Source organism: Pistacia vera, unplaced genomic scaffold (assembly GCF_008641045.1).
Source record: "Pistacia vera cultivar Batoury unplaced genomic scaffold, PisVer_v2 Contig190, whole genome shotgun sequence".
In the NCBI taxonomy this organism is placed as follows: domain Eukaryota; kingdom Viridiplantae; phylum Streptophyta; class Magnoliopsida; order Sapindales; family Anacardiaceae; genus Pistacia; species Pistacia vera.
Genome location: NW_022195991.1, coordinates 1,911,190 through 1,935,793, shown reverse-complemented (window position 1 = coordinate 1,935,793; position 24,604 = coordinate 1,911,190). Strand labels below are relative to the sequence as shown.

General features: G+C 35.5%; 1 protein-coding gene across 1 annotated transcript; it reads left to right on the top strand.

The window, feature by feature from the left end:
• The first annotated feature begins 6,057 nt into the window (after window positions 1-6,057).
• Window positions 6,058-9,486, top strand: LOC116127226 (putative receptor-like protein kinase At4g00960). The gene is made up of 7 exons (XM_031412878.1): window positions 6,058-6,991; window positions 7,104-7,247; window positions 7,516-7,640; window positions 7,768-7,978; window positions 8,163-8,400; window positions 8,597-8,747; window positions 8,872-9,486. The coding sequence occupies exons 1-7, from the start codon at window positions 6,196-6,198 to the stop codon at window positions 9,196-9,198; spliced, it is 1,992 nt and encodes a 663-aa protein (XP_031268738.1). The 5' UTR covers window positions 6,058-6,195; the 3' UTR covers window positions 9,199-9,486.
• Window positions 9,487-24,604: the final 15,118 nt, after the last annotated feature.

The following is a 24,604-nucleotide window of genomic DNA, read 5'->3' as shown; positions in this document are numbered from 1 at the left end:
TGGCCCCGGCCCGTAGCCCGAATGGGAAATTCAGGGAATCCTTGAATTAGGCTCGATCCCCAAACGGGGAATTCGGCCGTTTGGGGTTTTGCATTATATTTTTTTAAAATTTTTAATGATTAAAAAATTCTAATGAATCAAAATTCTAATTATGATAAATTATACATATATGTAAATATATTATATATTAATGGTATAATATTATGTATTATTGTATTAAGTAACAAGTATTAACATATGAATATATGATATTATGATTACGGATAATAGTATATTATGTATAATGTATAATTTTTGTTTTATAGCATGTTATATATAATGTATAAAATAAAATATATTATAATAAATTCTAAATAAATTATACCATATACATTACAATGTCTCATTGATATTCTAAATAATACATAATATTATACATAATGTATTACATATGATACATTATACATATATATTATAACAAATTCTAAATAAATAACTATCATAATATAACAAGAGTAATTAGGTAATGGAATTGAAATAATGATTCAATGAGGGACAAAAAAAAGTTTATAATGATTTATTGATTTATTATAATCAATCATAATATCAAATGATACATTATACATAAATAACATATGCATTATGTATGTCAAATGAATATACGTATATAATATATTGATTATGTATTACAAATATTTATAATGATTTATTATATTTAATCTATTTTTATTTATTACCTATTTGTATATGGTTTCATAAAATACTCACACAATTATAATTTGTTCTTATATAATTTATGGTTTCATTGATTGATTTTCAACTATTAAAATTAATATAGGATTAAATGGTTATATATATATAGTACGGGGCGGGGACGGGCTGGGGTGGGGCGAGGCAAGATCAATCCCGTCCTCAAATTTGGAGACCGATTTTCAGCCTGAGCCCGACCCAAATCCAGAATATTTTGGGAAAACTCCGGGGCAGGACGAGACGGGTCCCTGCAGGGAAGCGTATTATGCCCATCCCTACTATCAATATCTCTAAATAGATTAAGTTGATTAATTTTTCCAAGAATTTCATGAATTTGTCTCAGCGAAAATACTTGTTGGCAAGGTGACCCGTGTTAACTCAAAAAAGGAATTTGACTCTCAAGTCAATAACAAAAAGCTCAAAACTTTTCAATTTTCGAATAATTTTTCGATACACTAGACCTAAGTAATACCCTTAGCATATAACGCTTCTCATATGTGTCTCCATTTTCATTCAATTATCTCTTCTTCATACTTCACACTAAATACAATATTTGTTGCATGAAATGCATAGTCAAGGAATTTCACACTACGTGTGATGAAAGATTGATAAGAGAAAAATACTCATAAGAAAATACATTGATTGGTTGTATAATGATGTGGCATCTAGTGGTATTATTGTAAATTAGGTTAATAGTTTTAATTAAAAGAAGAATAAACGACATATTCCCACCCAAGGTTTGACGAAATCCCAAGTTGGTACCCCTGGTTATATTTATTTTAGATTCCCACCCTTAAAGTGACGGAAAAGTATTTGATGTAATTGTAAAGAGATAAATTGGTCATTTTTCATGGGCGGTGAATGTTCGTAGATCACCGCCTCTAATAGTTCTCTGGCGCACGTTAGCAGACAGTGTCCCCAACTTTTTTTGCCATTTTTCTGGTGATTCTTCCACCCAAAATCACCCTTGTCACCACCATTTGAACCCTCATCCTCCCCTTTACAAAACCTTACTCTTCACAGCCCCTCATCACTCGTCGATCGCTGGCCATGGCAGTCGCGACATGTGACTGGTTTTTGTCGATTTCTAGCCATTTTGAATGGCGACAACCCCAACCACCACCACCACCACCATTTGACTCCTAGCATCCTCCCTTACAAAACCCCTAACCTTCCCAACCACGACAACTCACCGTTTGCCGTCCACACTTCACCAAAAAAAGGGCCGATTAACATGAACTCTCGGCCAGAGAACGGTGACTAAACAGTTGTTGGGGACATAGGGATTTTACAGAGTTGGAGACGTTGGTTGCAGTGGTGGTGTCCAATTGGATTTTCACCATCAAAATCGATCAAAATCTGGCGAAGAACAGCAAAACCCTAAGCCTAATGGCGCCGGCGATTGGAGGGGCCAATGAGTTGGGAACCAGAGGGGTTTTGGACGACGGACTACGAGGAAGGTGATAGAGGTGACCAGGGGGTTCGACACCGTCGGAAACAACCCATATTGTGCAACCCATATTGAGATAATTTGAGAATAAAATGGTAAGTTTTATAATTCTACTAATTTAGGGGTTAAAACGTAATTTATTAATTTAGGGTTAAGGGCATTATGGTAATTGCACCCTCTATACCCCAAAAAATTGCTTTTAGAGTTATGTTAAGGGTGAGAATTTGGAATAAATGTAACTAGAGGTACCAACTTGAGATTTCATCAAACCTTGAGTGGGAATATGTCATTTACGCTTACAAGAATATAATACTTTAATGACGATGAACCATTATTTGACCAAAGTTCAACCGGAATTGAACATGTTAGGTTGTTTCTAGGGATGGCAATTGTCCTTGTGGGGATAGGTTCCCGCTTGTCCCCCTCTCGTTTGAGGAGGGAATTTAAACTAAAATTTTGGGGATGGGGCGAGGATGGAGATGAAAACTCATCTTCGAATTGAATTTAGAGAGGGATGGGGATTAGTTCATTTAATTAAAAAATGTTTAAGGAATGTTCTAAAAAAATAAAATAAAGTAATCACACAAAACGAAACTCGATTTTGTAAATTAAATTAGGGAGATCAAGTCTTTATTATAATAATTGGTATTTATATTTCATTTAATTATATTGAAATTATATTTTTTTTCTATATGAATTTGATTTCATTTTTACTTGTTATATATATTTTGTTAGTCTTAGTGTAGATTTTAAAGTGTTGAATTTCATCTTTTTCACTTTCAAAACTAAAATATTACAAAAATTACTATTGAAATTGGTTGTCATAGAATATCATTAAAAAAAATAATTTATTTTTATTTGGGAATCAGGTCCTTGCAAGGATTCATATCCCCATTAGGGATCCCCGTCCCCATATTAGTCAAATCAGGGATGGGGATCAAAACCTCTTTTAAGGATGGGGATGATGATCCCTGCCTCCACCCACCCTGATTGCCATCCCTAGTTGTTTCCTTCTAAGTTTCTATAAAGGCATAAAAATTATAAACTTTACGAGTAATTTGTGCATTTGGTTTTGTTTCAATTAACTTATCGACATTGTTTTAAAAACCAGATCAAACCAGTCGAATATTGGGAACCAAACTCTTATCCAGTCCGGGTACATCCTAAACCTTGTTATAACAGTTGCACTAGATTGACCGAGGGTTAAATTGGCAGAATATTGCTAAATCGCCGGTCAGACCAGTGATGCCAGCATGGCATTATAAAATTTTAATTATTCTTTGGATTTCGATTTTAGATATATTTTATTTATGTTATAGTGTTATTTGGATGGATTTATTTTAGAAATTTATTAATTATTAGAGTTTTAAAATTTTATTACATCATATTGACATCACTGGTCTGACACTCCGATAGAACTGCTCGACCCAGTGATCGACCCCTTGACCAGGTCAAGGTATGTTCCAGGTATAAACACATTGCTTACAAGACCTTTAAGGATGACAATTGAGTCGATAGAAAATCAGACTGGTGTCTTGTCAAACTATTAGTTGGTAAGTCCATGAGATTGTGATGGAAATTTAATGTTAAATCAAATTGCTTGTAAAATGAGTTCATGGATATAAACTTTTAGACTTGATAAGATAATTAGTGATTTGGATACTTCTAGATATTTGTGTAAATGTGAGACTGAACTGGCGCTCGGCCTAGTCACTCCACTTGAAGATAAGTTTATGATTGCATGCAAATAATACTATGAACGAATACTTGAAATTATGTAAAATGAGATTAATTAGTGCCATGAAATATTATTAAAGAAGATAAGTTTCCATAGGTGTTTGGAGGAGGTCTATTTGAAGTGGCAATAAACCTTAAGCCCAATACCCATAACATTATTCCAGACTGTCAACTTAGCTCAATTAGAAACTGCACGCATTGGCCCAGCAAAAAACAGGCCGAAAGTTTGTTCTTAGGCCCATAGATAGAGAACACTGATTGGAGATGGAAGAGAAAAGAGAGAGCAATTAATCCGATATATGCGGGAGATTATCCATTACATATTGACATGTTACTGTTGGTGATAATTCATAGCTGCATTCCATTTTATTTCTCATATTAAAAGTAGCCAACATACATATATTATGAGTATACTACCTTCCTGTGGAAGATAATCAATGAAGATCTAAAATGATCATTTCAATAGACTTTTCTGATTCAATCTATTGCTTACCTTCTTACTAGCCATCTCAATTGCTAAACAGAGATGTGATACTGGCTAGAATTTTCTGACTACAATCTATGCTAATACTACAAGCCTGTTGGAAGACATAAGGATAAACAAAGAGAAAATCTGAGTACGTAATACGTGAATGACAATATAATTAAAATTGATTGATTCTGGGCGTGAAACAGGACTTTATAGCAGCTGTAAATATAAATGCAAAGCACAGATGATCGACTTCTTTAGTATCTCCATTGCCAAATCAGTTTCTTTCTATGTATAATACAAATTATAAAGGTGAATAATATATTCGCGCGAAAGTGCAGTGGCCATAAAAAATAGAAATTATTAGTAGGAATTTTAGAAAAACCGATTCAAAGAAAATTGATATCAAGTTAATTAAGTCGTGTTGGTATCAATTTTCTTTGAATCGGTCAGAAAAACCGATTCAAAGGATAGTATCTATGATGTGAATATTATCATATGTGTTTGGCTTATTATTTTTATCCAGTTTCTGGATCCTATTCTCCAAATAATGTTTGGCACATTATTCCAAGAATATTACCCTATTTTTTTTAATTACTTTTAAACCCCATAAGGTTATTAATTTCATCAAATACACCCTAAAAAAAAAGTTTAAAAATTATCAAAAACACCCCCGCAACCCATATTCGCCAGATTCCGGCAACCACCGTCGGTGGTAGTCGAAATCTATACAACGGCCAACCTGCAGACCATAAATAGCCGGAAGTTCATCGATCTGGCCTTTTCCAGCCAGATCCACCACGGATTTGGCCGGAAAAGGCCAGATCTGGCCGTGAACGACGGCCAAAGAAATGGCCGTCGTTAAGGTCAACGACGGCCAAATCTTGGCCATCGTTGACCGAAAACGACGGCCATATCTTTGGCTGTTGCTGACGGCCAAAGATGGCTGTCGTTTTGGCCTTTTTCGGCCACGACAGGCCGTAGATCTGGTCTTTTACGGCTAGATCTGTGGTGGATCTGGCCGGAAAAGGCCATAACGACTCGTTACGACACATATCCGACCGGTCTGTGTCGTAACGCGATTTTCCAGCCAGATTCTGGCGGTGGTGGCCAGAATCTGGCACTGCAGGTGGTGGGGGTATTTTTGTCAATTTACATGTTGGGGGTATTTATGAAATTAGCAAACTTAGGGGGTTTTTCTATAAATTTTTAAATATTACCTCGTAATACTCCCATATTCAATTATCTAATACTATCTCCAAAATCCTACCCAAAATAATAAACCAAACGCACCAATCATTTCCATGAGTTCAATGAATTTGTCTTCGGAAAAATAATATACTTTGAACAAATTGGAACCACTGGCTGACTGATGTCAAAGTGAAACACACGCAAAAACAGACTTTTGACGCTCAAGTTAATTGATTCTAAACGCAATTGTTAGGTATGTTCATATGTAATATTACTTTAAACTTTGTAAGAAAAATGAAGGGTAAATAAACAATTATTAAAAAATAATAAAATGGACTAATATTTAAGGAAAAATACAACATTATTTTATAGTCTTAAAAAATCGGCATTTTATATTTCGTTGTCTCACGGTCAAAGTCCTCTTATTAAGTCTCACGGTCTCACCACTATTTCTGGCGCGAAGTAGGTAGGTTGTCAAGTCTCTTAATCAAGGCATGTTCTTAAGCCAGGTTTCCTGCACTTGGATCACCATCTCTGAGTTATTAAAGTTTTGTGTCTTGTTTCATCTTCACCAAACCATTTAGATTAAATTAGACAAAGGAGAATTCTTGAACATGCCATGGCTTTTACAAATCTCCTTCATCTTCTTACTTACCTGTCTATAGGCATCACTCTTAGCAATGGCCAGAGATGTAACGATACGGGAAACTTCACAACTAACAGTGTTTATGGCAAGAACCGCGGCCTTATCCTTTCAAATCTTGCTTCTAATGTATCAACAAATGGGGGTTTTTATACTGCTACTATTGGCCAAGACACCAACGAAGTTTATGCTCTTGCACTTTGCAGAGGTGATTCTTCTTCAGAAACTTGTTTCAGCTGTGTCAATTCCACAACCCATGATCTTATAACCAAATGTCCCAACCAAAAAGAAGCACTTTCATGGGGAGGAGATCCTCCATGCATTGTACGCTATGCAGACCGGTCTTTTATTGGATTACTGGAGCTGGATCCTAGCGATGCTGGCTATAATGTGAATAATATCACTACGAATTTGACAGAGTTTGATCAGACCTGGGAAAGTTTAATGGATCGCGTGGTTACAAAAGCCTCTATGGGTTCTTCTAAGCTCAAATTTGCCACTGAAGAAGCTAATTTGACTTTCTTTCAGAAGATATACGCCTTAATGCAGTGTACTCCAGACTTATCCCGGAGTAATTGCGACTTTTGTCTTCGTCAATCTGTATCTTACTTCGAGAGCTGCTGTCATGGGAAGCAAGGAGGTTACGTTCAGAGGCCTAACTGTATTTTTCGCTGGGATTTGTATCCCTTTTATGAATCAACTGAAGCTCCATCTCCGTCTCCTCCACTACCACCCAGAATTTCTCCTCCACAGATAACTAATACCCCACCTGGTAAGTTCGAACTTGATAAACTCAAATTTTAATTTAATTATTGAATTTTGTATTTTTCGCTTGGATTTGTATCCCTTTTATAAATGTTCAGAGGCCATTTTTATTTTTGCAGACAAAGGAGGCATTGCACCTGTAGTTGTTGGAATTATTATTGCCTCTATAATTATCATCACATCACTACTACTTGCTTTAACTTATGTGTTTTTAAGGAGGAGAAAGGCAAAGGGCGAGATAAGAAGAAAGCAAGAGCTAAAAGGTTAGTCATTTATGCGTTGTTTTTAATGTTAAGGATTATCAAATTTAAGGGTGAAATTTCAAACTAGAATTTTGTTTTAATCTGGCTGCTTCTATTAACTCTGATATAATAGCTGCAATTAACAGAAGCAAGGAATTAATACTGAACAAAGAAATCACTCTCTAGCATCTACCTTCGTAAATATGTTTTTCAGGAATAAAGGTCCATTATAATTTTTACATCTATTAGTAGTTGTTTATTTATATGCTAACTTGACACTATTTTTAAGACGTCGGTGATGAAATTGAGACTGTGGAATCCTTGCAATTCGACTTCAGCACTATCAAAGTTGCAACAGATAACTTTTCCATTTGTAATAAGCTTGGAGAAGGTGGATTTGGTTCTGTTTACAAGGTAACTGAGGATGTGACAAAGAGCACCATTTGGTGATCAAAATGCATCCAGTTGTTAAGTTTGAGTTCCCGGAATGCAATTAAATTGTTTTGCATTTACCTCATTTTTTTTCTTAATATCATTTCAGGGAAGACTTCTTGACGGACAGGATATAGCTGTGAAGAGGCTGTCTAGAGATTCAGGACAAGGAGATCTGGAATTTAAAAATGAGGTCCTCTTGGTGGCCAAGCTTCATCATAGAAATCTAGTTAGGCTTCGAGGTTTCTGCTTGGAAGATAAAGAAAGGCTTCTTATATATGAGTTTGTGTCAAATTCAAGCCTAGATAACTTCATATTTGGTATGCTTTCACTGCCTTTTGGTTTCTTTCTCCAAAATGAATGCATTACCATGTCTGCATTCACTGTGATCGTAACAATTTATTATCTAGATGTATGCGCATATATGTTGCATATAAGAAAGCAAATGTGCCTGATTAGATTTATGCAATCTATTGAAGTGCTTTGGTTTTGTTGAATTCTTAGATCCAATCAAGCGATTGTTATTAGATTGGGAAAAACGATACAAGATCATAGGAGGCATAGCTCGAGGAATTCTTTACCTTCATGAAGATTCAAGATTAAGAATCATTCATCGCGACTTAAAGGCTAGCAACATTCTTTTAGATGCAAATATGATTCCAAAAATTTCAGATTTTGGAATGGCAAAGTTATTTGAAGTGGATCAAACTCGAGGCGATACAAGTAGAATTGTTGGAACCTTGTAAGTATATACAAGAACATACTTAGAGCTTGCTAATTAAAACTAAATTTTTTATTCATATCAGAGGAAAATATCAAGATCTCTTATGTTTTACCACTTCCTATATGTAGCAAAACCAGAAATAACTTGCATATGATCATGGATAGTTTTGGTTTTCAATACAACTAACTCATTCTTACTTATGACCCCTTTTCAGTGGATATATGTCTCCTGAATATGTAAAGTATGGACACTTCTCAGTCAAGTCCGATGTTTTCAGCTTTGGCGTCTTAGTCTTGGAAATCATTAGTGGTCAAAAGAACAATAGTTTTTGTAATGGGGAAGAGGGGGAGGACCTGCTAACTTATGTAAGCAAAATCTTTTAACTATTTTATCTTCTTCTCCTTCAGATACTAGATAAGTTATGACAATGAAATTTCAAAAATCAAAGAAAGGCACTAACATTGTATGTGCATTGTTCATTTTTTGTAGGCATGGAGAAATTGGAAAGGAGGGACAGCTTTAAATATGATAGATCACACTTTGAGGAGTCATTCTAGTAGTGAAATTACGAGATGTATTCATGTTGGATTACTATGTGTTCAAGAAAATGAAGCTGATAGACCAACCATGACTTCAGTTGTTCTAATGCTAACTAGCAACTCTGTCTCTCTGTCAGTGCCGTCAAAACCTGCATTCTTTATGCCCAGCGTTGTGGAACAGGATAAATCTGAAGTCACTATGCCGGGTCAATCAAAAAGCAATTCTGTCCAATATTCAGTGAATGAAGCTTCAATCACGGAGCTGGATCCCCGTTAACATACGAGTATGCTAGATCTTTAAGCATGTTTGTTCTCTAAACTTCTACTTTGAGTTTAAATAAATTTTGTAAAGTAGCAGTCATACATTAGCAGAATACTCTAGTTCTTCTGATTTTCTGGAATAATATTCAAGTCGTTGAACTAAAGAGTAAAAGTTATTGTTGTTAATTATTTTTTCTTCATCTGGAAAATCTACTTCTCGTCATCAGAGCTTCGTCACTGAGGAGAATCCTTTATTGTATTAGCCCTTTGTTCTTCAGATGTGTAAGCAAATGAGTGTAAGCTGTCCAGAATTCTTCTACATTTCCTGTGATGAAGTCTTATTTAGTTAGAAGAAAAGTTCAACGACTAGGCTTATCCGTGATTAAACCCAATTATTGAATGGGCAGCTCTAATGGCTGTCCCTATTAGCAACAAATGAGGGACTCAAATTAATTTAATTAATCATTTTAGTCAACAGATGATGTATATGGATACGTATCATATAATGGTGGCCGACACCAAGTCAGTACTATCAATATCACCAAATTTATGAAGTTAATTAATTTTCTACAACCACTTGTTCTTGGAAGAAATTGTCAGCGTGAAAGAACCGTAGGAATTGCCTCGTAATGCAGGTGAAAGGGACGACATGGGCCAGAGTAATGTGGTACACACAAAAACGCCAAATTTTCTGCTTTCCGAGAGATGTGATACTTGCCAGAATTTTCTGACCACAATCTATGCTAATACTACTAAAGCCCTGGAAGTCATAATGATATTATTCTACTTAATTAAATTTTAGTAGTATGTGGAATTTTCAGGAGGCACTTATATATATAAAGTTAATAAGTCTTTTTGGTAAACATTGAAATATGATGGGAATTCGGTTTCTTCCAGTCTATTGCAGTAATTTATGATGTTATACGAAAGACCATAAAGATGAACAATATATAATAGCAATATCAGTCAATTTTTCTAGTAACTAGTCAACTCATTTTATAATTCTACTTAAATTAAATTTTAGTACCGTGTGGAATTTCCGGAGGCACTTGCATAATTTAACAATTCAATTGTATTAATATCTATAAAAGGACAATTAGGACAAGCACATTAGCCAATAAGAAGAGAAAGTAATCGCCAACCTGATCCCTGAGAAAGTACTCTTGAAAAAGGCCTCTATGGTAGCGGTTGATTCATTGACTCTAGCTTTCAGCTGGTCTTCCTTGGTTACAATTTAGAAAATACGAAAGGATTCTCTAAGGATATGTCTTAAATATGGCTAATAATAGGAATTGGACAATACTAATTAAATATCATAAATTAAATATATCAAGTTAATTAATTTTCCACAAGTTAAATGAATTTGTCTTCGGAAAAATAACTGGTCCTAAAGCTGAAAGGCATAACAATGGCCGACTGATGTGAAATGCATGCAAAAACAGAATTTTGACGCTCAAGTCAATAGAAAAAGCTAAAAACTCCTGTTTTCCGAATAATGTGATGGGTTTTGTTTTTTCCCTTGTTAATTGATTCTACACGCAACTATTATATTCATACGTGGTATTACTCAGGCTCTCCATCACAAATTTCTCAAAGAATAGATATTTTCTAGTGTGAAGGTCTTTGACGTTCAAAAGTTTGTTTTAGGTTCTCCACAAGTATCAATCATCTAAGTTCCATCTATATATAACAGTGCAAACCAAAATCTGTAAGTTAGCCCCAACACTTAAATCAGTGGATGAAACTCAAACAAGAGTAATTTATGAGATGATTATACAAGCATTTTTTGTTCCTTGGATTCGGTTTTAGATTTCCCTTTTCTCAAAAACATTTTATTAATTTAAAATAACCCAAAACTTATAACTAAAGATGTGATAGGTGTAACAACTAATTCTGGACCCTTCAGGGAAGCTTAAGGCTGTAGAATTGTTGTTCCAAGGTATCATTTTGTATTCCGGTAACACATTAACAGAGGAATTCGTTCAATATAGTTAGAGGATACACACTAGAATTCTTCCATATGTTACAAGAATTTACTAGTGATATGTAATTTCAGTGAATTCTTCCATGAGTGAGAATGACATAAAATTTGACGATTAAAGCACCACTGAAGGGAACTTATTCTCTTGATTAGAATTTTCAGGTATCTCATAATCTATGCTAATAAAACCTGGAAAATATAAGTGTAAACGGAGAGAAACCCTAAGTAAAGAGTAAAGTGAATAAACAATAGAATTGATACTTGAATATGGAAATATGGAGTTATTAAATTGATCCCATGGCAGGAGGGCGGCTGTGGCAATAGAAAGTAATTTTTAGCCCCTATCAAATTGGTCCGTGTATCCTACTTTTAAATGTATTTTTATTTTTGACAAATTTAACCTTAATGACATAATGATTTCTACAGTCTTTATTTTATATATTTGTTTTAGTTTTTAACCTTTGATCTTACATAAACCCTAAATCTAAATTTTCTAAATCATTGAAACATTTTTTTATTCAAATAATTATTTTTTTATGAAAATATATTAGTAAAGTTATGAAGAGAGTAATCACATAACATGATGAATCCGAATTTGGAAAAGAAAAAATAACTTTCAAATTTGAAATTGGAAAAAAAAGGGTATTAACAAAAAAAAAAACAAAAAAGCCTTATCGAATTTGAAATTGGGGAAAAGTGTTTTAATTAAAAACCCTAATTAAGTTTGAAATTGGGGGAAAATAAGTGCAAATAAAACCCTAATAAAGGAGGGCTATACAGAGTTTTTTTTTTTTTTTTTAAATAAAATAAAGATGTATATATCAATAGAGGATAAAGATCAATTTGATGGGATTATAATCCCTTCATAACCGTTGAACCCAATACCCAGAACCTTAGTCCAGGTTGTAAACTCAGTGCAACTATAAACCATAAATAGAGAAAACTTTCAGATGTGAACTGGACCTGAAAATTGTGTGCAACATATATTTGCCATCTGTCCAGTATTCAATTTTCAGACTTTAGCAGAATATTTGAAGTTGTCTAACTCTGAGTTGGTTGGTTATTTAGTCTCTCAAAAAGGTTATAACTAATTCTGACTAGTTTCCAATAATTATCAGCTTAGAGTTTCTAATTTCCACCACTACAAACTCCAATTAATCTTACATTGATGATGAAATGATGATTTCTTGACATACTTACACAGGATCCATAGTATATTTGCTATGATAATACAATTAAGGATTTGTACATTAACTGCAATAGAAGCATAGTTGCTTTCTCCTCAAGCACGAGATATAAAACTGAAGCCAAAAGAAGGTCTAATCGGGCCACACTATACATAAATAGTACTAAAGAAGGACATATATTGAGAAAGCAGTACTACCTTGTTGTGAGATATGATTCAGCATGGTGATCTGAATTGTACAATTCAATAGAATCTTTTGGTTCAATGTCATTGTCCACCTTCTTACGAGCTATCTCCACCGCCAAACACTCATTCAATTCTATCACTACTAGGCCTGCAATCGAACCGAACATGAACGAACAGGCCCGTTCGAAAATCGTTCGATGAGCATGTTCGATTATTCGTGTTCGTGTTCGTGTTCATGTTCGAACGAACACAGAATATGTGTTCGTGTTCGTTCGATTAACAAAAAGCTCATTCGTGTTCGTTCGTAACTCGTTCGTGTTCGTTCGACTAACTTGTTCGACTAACTCGTAAATACCTGTTCGACTAACTCGTTCGATAATTTGTAAATACTTGTTCGAATAACTCGTTTGATAACTTGTAAATACCTGTTCGAATAACTCGTTCGAATAAAAAATATACACCAACTTTCCAATTCATGCTCTAAAAAACAAATATGCAACAATTTATAATTCATACCCATTTAATTCAACATTTGAAAATAAACCAACTCTCTATCTATATTTATATTTTAAATAAATCAATAAAAACTCAGTAAATTAAAATAACTAACCATCATAAATAATAAAACTTCAAAATAAATTAAATAGAACAATAAATCGTTCAAAACAAATTTAGTTCCATATTATACATGACACAAACAAAAGGAATTTGCATTTTGCATAGACATTATAGCACAACCAAAAGGATTCCAAGGAGTGAACATGCCACTATATAGTATGTACAAAATTATTATCATACATATATTAATCATAAATTAAATATGTTTAATATGTTATGAAATTACCAAAATTATATGTTATCATATATTTATTATCATTACATAAATTATCATAAATATTTTAAATGTTTACATATATATTTTGTATCAACACCTATAAATTCATAGTGAAATGATGGCCTATTATAATATATGATCAATACATATGTGTGATTAATTTGTTATATATAATGTGTAATTGTGTATATACAAAATTATTATCATACATATATTAATCATAGGTTAAATATGTTATGAAATTACCAAAATTATAGATTATCATATATTTATTATCATTACATAAATTATCATAAATATTTTAAATGTTTACATATATATTTCATCATCCCCATGAGGATGCACTCATTATCGTGCCTAAAATAGGTCGTGTGTAGTCCCTAAATGTTGGTGGATAATGGTATCGGTGAATATCCTATTTCAGCGAGCATTCTATGAAATACAGTGGACAAGGCAGATCTAAAGCCTGTCACTATCCTTTTCTATGGTTTTATAGGGATCATTAGATTTTCAAGGGAACATTGCACCTTCCTGTCACTTGGGTGAGACCCATGAAGTGACTAAGAAAACCAAGTTTTTGTAGTAGATTATTAGTCCACTTTCAATGGTGTATTTGGCAAAATTTACTCTCGCAAACTTCAAGCTGTCACCTCCATCTACATCTAAGATGGAATTTCTAACACCACAGAATGTGGTGAAGTTAAGGGGGTCTCAAAGTGAATCTCGCGACTCACTAATGTAGACGCGGGCAGATGACATGCAAAAGAAAAGGAAGCCATCGCATTCCTTAGCAGCTACTATGTGCAATCAGCAGATCAAACCACAATTAGGTCTATGGAAGATAGTTTAGATTTTTGGGTTCCAGAGGAGGTATTTCCATAGGGGCTTGTTGAGACTCTTATTTGAGGTATTGGTCGACGCCATAGGAGTCGACCCTGTATTGAAATCGAAAGTAATCTCAACCCTCGCTTCGCGCAAATCTGACGAGCTTCTTATACAAATATTGACGTTTTTGTCATGACTCATGCTAACATGGTTGGAATCAGCCCAAATATATATGTCATGCCACTCAACATCAACAGTAGGATTAGGCCAGTTCATCAAAAAAAGAACCTTTACATAGAGCGTTATGCTCTCAAGGTTAAGGTTGGATAAGCTTTCTCTCAATCGGGTTCATTCGGAGTCTCATTATCCAAGTTGGGTCGCAATTTGTTTTGGTGAAGAAACCCAATGGAAAATGACAAACTTGTGTACTATTATAAGTCATGCCCTTTGGTCTAAAAACACTAGGGAACTTATCAGCGTTTGGTTAACTGTATGTTTTCCGAGAGATCAGGAAATCATGGAAGTCTAGTCGATGACATGATGGTCAAGTTGCATATTGCTTCAGATCACATAACCAAATTCGTAGAGATGTTCGGCATACTCTATAGATATAGAATGGAACTTAATCCTCTTAAGTGTTCATTCGGAGTATCCTTAGGAAGTTCCTAGGGTATATGGTTAACCATCAAAGATTGAGTCAACCCCAAAAAGATCCAAGCTCTCTTGGATATAAAGATCCCACCACCGAAGCAGGTTCAAGCTTAATGAGAGGATAGCGCTCTCATCGCTTCATATCAAGAGCGACAAATCGTTGTTTCCCGTTCTTTAATATACTTAGGGTCATGAAAGGTTTGAATGGACTTCAGAATGTGAGCAAGCTTCTCCAGAGTATAAAAGAGATCTCAAAAAGCCACTCTTCTATCCAAGCCACTTCCTAAGGAAATTTTATTTCTCTACCTATCTGACTCGCAGAATGCAGTCAATGTAGCTCTCATCCAGGAAGAAATGCAGAATTCAGTGGCATACATTATACGAGCAAACAACTACTGAGCCGAGACAACGGTATCCAAAGATGGAATGATAGTTTTTGCCCTGCTGATCACTTCCAGAGCTACGACCTTATTTCCATGCTCACACCATCAATGTATGAACTAGCTACCTCTCAGACAAGTTCTTCAAACCGAAGGCTTCGGGTAAGTTGTTAAACTAGGCTATGGAACTAAGTTAATTCGATCTACATTACAGACCAAAACAACAATCAAAGGCAAGCGTTGCTAATTTTATTTTGGAGTTCTCCGCATCAGCCAAATCGGAATCCGAATAGAGCCAGCCAGCCACAAGTTGTCCAGGAAACTGTTCGAAACTTTCAATTTACAGTCTCTATGTTAATAGGTCTTCAAACAGAACAAGAGTCAGTTGGCCTTCTATGATTAGTCCCAAAGGGACTCGCATTTATAGAGTCCTCAGGTTTTGGTTCAAAGCTATGAATAATGAAGCTGAGTATTGCGGTATTTGCTAGTCTACGACGTGCAAGAGAATGGGTCAGATATATCAATATTAATAGTGATCCCAACTGGTTGTCAATCAAATTTTGGAGAATATCAAGCCAAAGAGAAGAATATGATCGTTATTTGAGAAAGCTAAGATCATACTCAAGACCTTCAAATGTTATACGATCAAGCAAATCCTGAGATATATAACTCTATCGCAGATGCTCTTTGAAAAAGATAGCCTCATCGCTAGATTCTGATGCTCTAGACGTATTCTAGTTTAATACATCGAGGTTCCCAGCATCAGCTCACCTGATCAGGTCGTAGCTACAACCAATCTATTTCTTGGATGACACCGATTGTTCAATATCTCCCATATGGGATTTTTCCCAACAGCAAGACGGAGGCAAGACTCCTGCAACTAAAGTTTTCGTTACACACTTATCGAGAATCAGTTGTATAAGTGAGGTTTTAAGCTCCACTCATCCGATGTGTAATCGACGATGAAGCAGACATATCATGAGAGAGATACATGAAGGGAGGTATGGTAATCACACTATCTTTCACCAATAAAATTATCCGTTAGGGATATTATTGGCCCTGCTTCATGAAGATGCTTCAACTTTGTGAAAAAGTGTAATAAGTGCCAAAGGTTTGCAAACATCCCATGATCTCCTTCTACCAGCTACCGATAATACATACCTTTGGCCATTCTCTATGTGGAAAATTGATCTCATCGGGCCCCTGCCATTTGGTAAATAGGGTGTGGAAGTATGCGGTGGTCGCAGTGGATTATTTCACTAAGTGGTTCAAAGTAGAGCCTTTGGCCATGATCACTACAAAGAACCTCAAAGACTTCGTCTTCAAAATATAATGTCTGCTATGGGATTTCCTCATACACTCATCTTAGATAATGGGAAGCAATTCCACAATGAAGAATTCAAGCAGTTTTACGAAGAGCTAAGGATTCATACGAAATTCGCCTCAGTGGCAAGACCACAAGCTAATGGTCAAGTTGAAGCTGTCAATAAGACTATTAAGCACACATTGAAGCCAAGCTTGGCACAGCCAAGGGCAATTGGGTCGAAGATCTCCCAAAGTTTTATGGGCATATACAACGACTCCGAGAGCCTCTACTTCAGAAACACCCTTCTCGCTAGCATATGCTACATCAATTGTTCTAGTGGAAGTAGGGACTGTTCACTTCGGAGAGAGTTTTTTAGTGAAACAACAATGAGACACTCTCAAGTGCAAGTCTGGACTTAGTTGAAGAATACTACGACAAGGCTCGGTTAAGGATAACTTTCTACAACAGGGTAAAAATTCTTTGGACTCTAAAGTCAAGAGAAGAGACTTCTAGGTTGGCAACCGGGTTTTGAAAAAAGTCCTTCTCGGTAAAAAGTCCTTCCCCTCTTAGATAATAGGAAACAGTTCGACACATGAGGAATTCAAGCTTTACAAAGAGCTAGGGATTCATAAGAAATTCGCCTCGGTGGCAAGACACAAGCCAATGGTCAAGTTGAAGTTGTCAATAAGACTATTAAGCCCATATGAAGGCCAAGCTTGGTGCAACCAAGGCAATTGGGGTCGAAGATCCTCAAAAGTTCTATGGGTATATAGAACGACTCCGAGAATCTTTACTTTAGAAACCCCTCCGCTAGCATATGGCTGTGAGGCAATGTTTTCTAGTGGAATAGGGGCTAGTTTACTTCGAAGAGAGTTTTTGGAAACAGACATGAGACACTCTTACGTGTGAGTCTGGACTTAGTTAAGAACACTACGACAGGCTTGTTAAGATAGCTTCCTACCAATAGCAGGCAAAAAGATTCTTTGATTGTAAGTCAGGAGAAGAGACTTTCAGGTTGGTGACCTGGTTTTGAAAAAATCCTTCTCGCACAAGAGAACCAAGTGTGGGGGTATTAGGTCTAACTAGAAGATCCATATCGCATCGCTAAGGTAATACGACTTGAAACGTATCCCCTCAAATAGTTTTAATGGTTCTGAAGTGCTGCGAGCTTGGAATGCTGAGCATCATCGCCCTTATTATCAGTAATTCCTGAACTTGCTTATAGCTTGATCATTTTTACTATAAAGTTTTATTGTTGTAAATATGTGAATAAGATTGTTCCAATTCTCCTCAAAAGAATATATGTGTCGTAGTCCAATTTTTAATATCTTGTTCTTTATAACATTTTACAAGTTTCAATGATCAGATATATTATATATGTCTTGTGAAGTGCTTGAGTTTAAAAGTGCTATCACAAATGATCAAAATTATTTTTTTGTATATTCAATAAATGTATACAAAAGCGACAAGGAGCTACATTGGCAAGAGATAAAAAGACTCCATTCCAGTAGAAAAAGAGCACTCATTGGTCTTCGTTTCCGGCCCTTTGGGTACGCCCTCTTGGTCATTTGGTTGATCGACAACTTCGAATTGATTGCATGATCTGTTTTTGGTTGATCACCTCTCATGAGGTTCTTGTTCTTCTCGGCTGTTCCACTTCAGCCTGAGCATAAAACAAGAATCCTTGGTAATCATCACGGAGGTTGGAGATATCCATTTCCAGATTTCTTTACCGCAAGCTATATATAGCTTGTATTGCCCAGTGAGCACCTTCCCTCTAGCTCAAACGTAGCTCGAGATTCATCTGCAACACTTTATTTGACTTTTCTCATTCTCCTGTAACTCAAATCGAGTATTTCTGCTGCTTTTCATGCTCTACGCTCGCTTGTAAGCTCATTTCCTCTCTGGATCAACTCCTTAGTGAGCTTGCTATTGTTCATTGGAACTCTTTGTTTTCATCATTCTTCTTCTGAGTTCAACCTTGTTGAAGTGATGCTCGCAAAGCAGAGTTCCTCTCAGTTATATATAGATTCGCCTAACCTTAGGCAGTTTTTGCCTCTATATCTAAAGCCGCGAGATCTTGCTTTAGTTTGGATTTTCTTCCTTCAGCTTGGAAAGTTTGTCGGCATAGTCCATATCCATCTTCTGTTGATTCATGTTTAGGTGAGCAAAGACTGCATGAGAAATAAATGGAAGTTGTTTTTTTTTTTTTTTTTTTTTTTTTTTTTTTTTTTTGTAAGTTCTTAAAAACTAAAGCTACAACTGGTGGGAAGAGTCACTTTACCTAACTTTGCATTTGGAGTGCAGTGGCCACTAGTCGATGGGTCAGAAGCCACGAACCCATCAAGGCTGTGGCAAGTTGGCATTCTAGGAGGGTGTAACCATGCGTTGTAAATGTTTCGATAGTTGCCTTAATTAATCCAGCACGGACGGGTCTCGCCTCGTGAGGCAAGCGCTCCTTCGACCTGTTGCTCGCCTACTCCCCTTGGGCAACTGTGGTCGCTCCATCTCCCCTTCTCATCTCTGGGAGCACCAAAGTCCCAGGAGCCTCTCTTAGGGCGCCCCCGTAGAAAAGATCTGATATGGTAGATGCCTACTTGCAATACCTCGAAACCCTTTGATTCAATTCAGTGTCTTCTTCGCATGTAATTACTTTCTTTTCTTGGACTTCTAGCCCACAGTCTTCTCTTCGAAGCTCGAGCACCCAGGGGCTAGGAAGCTTCTTCGCGTTGCTCCGTGCCTTTCGACACCAATTTGTATCCCCCTGGATACCATTGGAAGTTGTTTTAGGCTAGTTTGGTCGAGTTAATCCTGGGGAATGTGACCTCCCAGTTTTCTCTCAATGTCTTGGGAGCCTTGGTGCATGGTCGTGCATGGCTTGAAAATGAATCACAAGAAAGTCTTCTCTTGTTAGTAAAACTTAAAAATTCTTTTATGAGAAGATACTTCCGTGCTGAGCTTCCAAAGATGCCTCGGGGCGAAAAAATCATACTTCTCGCAGATTGGCGGTAGTCACGTTAGTAGTCACGAGCAGCTTCACGTTACAACTCTATTCAAGCAAGTGACCAAATGCCTCAATGCGGCTAAAATCACTAGCACGGACAATCTGGTCGTTTTGTTTTCTGTAGAAGCAAAAAAAAAAAAAAAAAATTAATTAGCCTTAATTATCAAAGGAGAGTAAAGATAGAGGATGGGCATCTAAGAACTAAAGGAAAACCTACTCGGTTCCCTAATTTACAGACTCTGTTATACTCGAAGAAATACTTGGTTTCATAAGTCCCGACATTATTGGGGTAACCAAATTCCTTCCTTTGATCGTTGATCACTTAGAGAGGTAGTATGAATCTTGTCTTTACTCCTCTACGACAATAGGCACAATTGATTTCCATTGCCGTCGGCATGCCTAGTTGTTTTTGCCAAATTCAATATACATAGCGACTACTATCATATATGCATTGGGCGTCAATTAGAACAGTACGAACTGGAAGTGATCAGAATCGACCTGACTAGGTGGAAGGGTATCCTCACTCCCATTTAAAAATCGCTTCCAAGATTGTGGCCCATTCCCTCGAGAGGTTCCTAAGCATGTGTGACCTGTTTTGGTAGACGTTTTACATTGATCGCAAATTGGTTTGTCGCCTTTTGTATCTCCTCCCTGTAACATGTTTGTACTGCTAACCTGGGACCTGTTAGTGCCCGTGGCTGCGAGCTTCCCTCCCTACTGTTCTTACCTCAGGAGTGTCTATTGCTCTTAAGTTTGAAAATGTGCGACATGTAGAGGTGACCCAGTCTCCGTACACATTGCCTTGTACGACGACTTAAAAATTAAAAGAAACCCTTATTTCTCTTCCTTAAACCTAAAATTCTTAAGGATGGTTTTTTTTAGGATCTTTGCCCTAAGTTTCCATCTTAAAGGTGTTTCTTTTCAAACACTACCCAGGAATATTAGTCTTCCAACCCTCATGACTATGTCCCCCATTACACTAAAAACTGAGTTTTTAAATGAAAAAGAGAAAGAGAAGAAATTTTCTTTACCTCTAGATTGCCGAGAATGGACTTTTATCATACGATGAGTGCACATCAACCGAGAAAGAATGAACTGATTTCTTGAGTGTAAAAATTTGTTTTTTCCTCTCAAAGTGTAGGTCAAAACTTGGAATGGGCTTAGGGTTTTATAGGGAAAAGATGAGTTTGGTTTCTTTTATATTTGACAATTGGCGAGATGCGTTTCTAGCCATTGATTGCGACTATGTGTTGTTAACCTTTGCGAAAAGTAAGTGTCACGCTTTGTGAAATCAACCGGCGTTTCCCTTCATTGAAATTGCCAGCGATGACATGATTATCTCCTCCACATTAATGTGCCCTCATCCGTATTTAATCTTTAAAAAGAGAATTCGTTTCATTATGGCTTGCTTTAATGCTCATGGCTGACACTTTTGCACGAGACACGTCTATCAATAAAGCTTATTTTATACACTGAGACAGTTGTCAACGCAATGGATAACATCTGAAAGGTTGTTCGATAAAACACTCTTCTTCATGTGTCAAGCGCAAGAGAAGTGATTCTCAGTTTTCGTAGCAAAATATCCTAAGGTTTTCATGTCGTGAATGACAGATAAAGTTCGAAACACATTGGTATCACTGTAGGATCTGACATAGGTCATTAAACCTTTTTGGAACGATCACCTCAGGTCGCTTGTGTAACACTCGAAGATCCATGTGATAAGACTTGAAAGTATATATTTGTTTAGTGATTTAATTGGATTATTTATGAAAAATGTGTTTAAATTGTGGAATTGAATTATTTATTTCATAAATACCTTTTACGGGATCACGGCTGTATTTTAGTATTTTCAGTTCAAACCAATATTGAAGGAGAAAGAAGATGTCGATGATATTATACGTGTAGGAACAAGTGGTGCACGACTGGTTGAAACGAGAAAGTTGTGACGCATCGAAGATACAACGTACAACTGGAAATTCTTCAAGATGAGCAGTTTCGCTGTTTTTATACATAACTTGAGCTGTAGAAATTGGAATTTGACAATTCTGTGGCATTGGAAAGCTTATTCAGCTACAAAGTTCGTGTTGATGACTTTTCCAAATTCTGAAGATCATGAACTCATTGGTAAGAAAGAACATCGCCACAGTGATAGGTCACGGCCTGTTTAAGTTATTGCATTCTCCTAGTCCGAAGAATGGTGAAGGCATTAATTCTTTCCTAAGTAACCTCCAAACCCTAGTATCAAATAAGGTCTTTAAGTATTTTTAAGAGAGATTAGAGAGGAGAAAGAATGGCTACTATTTTGGATCGGAATTCTTGCAGTTCTCGTTCGCCATTAGAGAAGTTTTCTAGTTTTCTTCTTGAACTCATTTTATTGAATAAAATAGTTGTTTTTATACTGCAATTATGAACTAATCTCTTTCTAGGGCTAAGATCTATTTGTTTTTTTTTTCCTTTTTTCTTCTTTAAATATTGCAGTAGAAATTATTTTCATATGATAACGAAACAGTTTTAATAATCACCATGAATTTGCCAAATATAAAAAGATAGAGACTTTTAACATCTCGTTTATAGCCTGTAAAAGCAGAGGTTTACAAGTTCTCAATAGATTAAAGGAGAAAATTGTTAACCAATTTTCTTTTTACTTCATAGTGGTCTCAATAACCACTTAAACTATAGTATGTTTATCTCTTCCATTTCCGAGATTGTTACAGTATTATGGAACAATCTTCTACCCTTTTTCCAGGATTATGACTCTTCATTTATATAAACATGTTTGTTTTGGAGCAGTGAAGAAATGTTTCTTTTGTGAGCATGGAAAAAACTTCGAGTATGCGGGTCTATCAATTGCCTAGTCTTGTACGCACAACAGGCCCACGTGAAGGCATCTCAGCACTTCATCAAGAGAAAATTCATCCATGGTTGGATCCATCAGCTCCAAGCCTTACCTTCATTCCACGCTGCCATGCCTGAAACACAAGAGATATTCGAGGTTAGCTTTTATACCTTTATGAAAATTACACAATTTGATGAGAAACTTTCATATCCTACAAGATTAAGTGATGCTCCATGTCATCATTTCGATATCTCTCAGTATTCCTATCACAGGATGGGCGAGGGCCGGGGTGAGGTCGAGGACCCCTCTTTCGGCCCTGGCCCTAGCCCGATGGGAAATTCGAGAATCCTTGAATTAGGCCCGATCCCCAAACGGGGAATTCGGCCGTTGGTGTTTTGCATTATAATTTTTAAACTTTTATGATTAAAAAATTATAATTATGATATTTATACATATATGTAAATATATTATATATTAATGGTATATATTATGTTATTATTGTATAAACAAGTATTACCATATAAATATATGATATTATGATTACGGATAATGTATATTATGTATATGTATAATTTTTGTTTTATAGCATTATATATAATGTATAATATATAATATTATATAAATTCTAAATAATTATACATATACTACAATGTCTCATAATATTCTAAATAATACTATATTATACATCATGCATTACATATGATACATTATCAATAATTATGACAAATTCTAAATAAATAACTATCAGAATAAAAGGGCATTTGTATGGAATTGAAATGATGATCAATGAGGACAAAAAAAAAAAAAAAAAAAAAATTAATGATTATTGATTTATTATAATCAATCAAAATATCAAATGATACATTATACATAAATAACATATGCATTATGTATGTCAGATGAATATACATATAATTATTTATTATTATTACAAATATTTATAATGATTTATTATTTTAATTTAGTTTATTATTTATTACCTATTGTATATGGTCATAAATACTCACACATTATAATTTGTTCTTATTAATTTATGGTTTTATTGATTGATTTTCAACCATTAATTAATATAGGATAAATGGTTATATATATATATATATATGATAGAGAAAGAGAGAGAGAGAGGAGAGAGAGAGAGATACGTGGCGGGGCGGGGTGGGCAAGATCAATCCATCCTCGATTTGGGGCCGATTTTCAGCCCGAGCCCGACCCAAATCCAAAATATTTTGGGGAAACTCCGGGATAGTATGGACGTCCCTGCAGGAAGCATATTATGCCCTCCCTATATCAATTCTCTAATAGATTAAGTTAATTAATTTTTCCACGAATTTATAAATTTGTCTCAGCGAAAAACTTGCTGGCAAGGTGACCCGTGTTACACAAAAAAGGAATTTGACTCTCAGGTCAATAACAAAAACTTAAAACTTTTCGATTTTCGAATAATTTTTCGATACACTAGACCTAAGTAATACCCTAGCATATAACGCTTCTCTATGTGTCTCCATTTTCATTCAATTATCTCTTCTTCATACTTCACACTAAATACAATATTTGTCGCATGAAATGCATAGTCAAGGAATTTCACACTACGTGTGAGAAAGATTGATAGAGAAAATACCCATAAGAAATACATTGATTGGTTGTATAATGATGTGGCATCTAGTGGTATTTTTGATAGAAAATTAGACCGTGTCTTGTCTAACTATTATTTGGTAAGTCCATGAGATGTGATGATGTTAATCAAATGCTGTAAAATGAGTTCATCGATATAAACTTTTAGTAACTTGATAAGATAATTAGTGATTTGGATCTTCTAGATATTGTGGAAATGTGAGACTGACTGGCGCTTAGCCCTCCCTCCACTTGAAGATAGGTTTCTGATTACATGCAAATAATACTATGAACGATAGTTTAATTATGTAAAATGAGATTATTATTGTCATAAAATATTATTAGTGAAGATAAGTTTCCATAGCTGTTTGGAGGTCTATTTAAAGCGGCAATAAACCTTAAGCCCAATACCCATAACATATTCCAGACTGTCAACTTAGCTCAATTAGAAAATGCACTCATTGGCCCAGCGAAAAACTGGCCGAAAGTTTGTTCGAAGCCCATAGATAAGAACATAATGGAGATGGAAGAGAAAGAGAAAGCAATTAATCCGATATATGCAAGATTATCCATTACACATTGACATGTTACTATTGGTGATAATTCATAGCTGCATTCCAT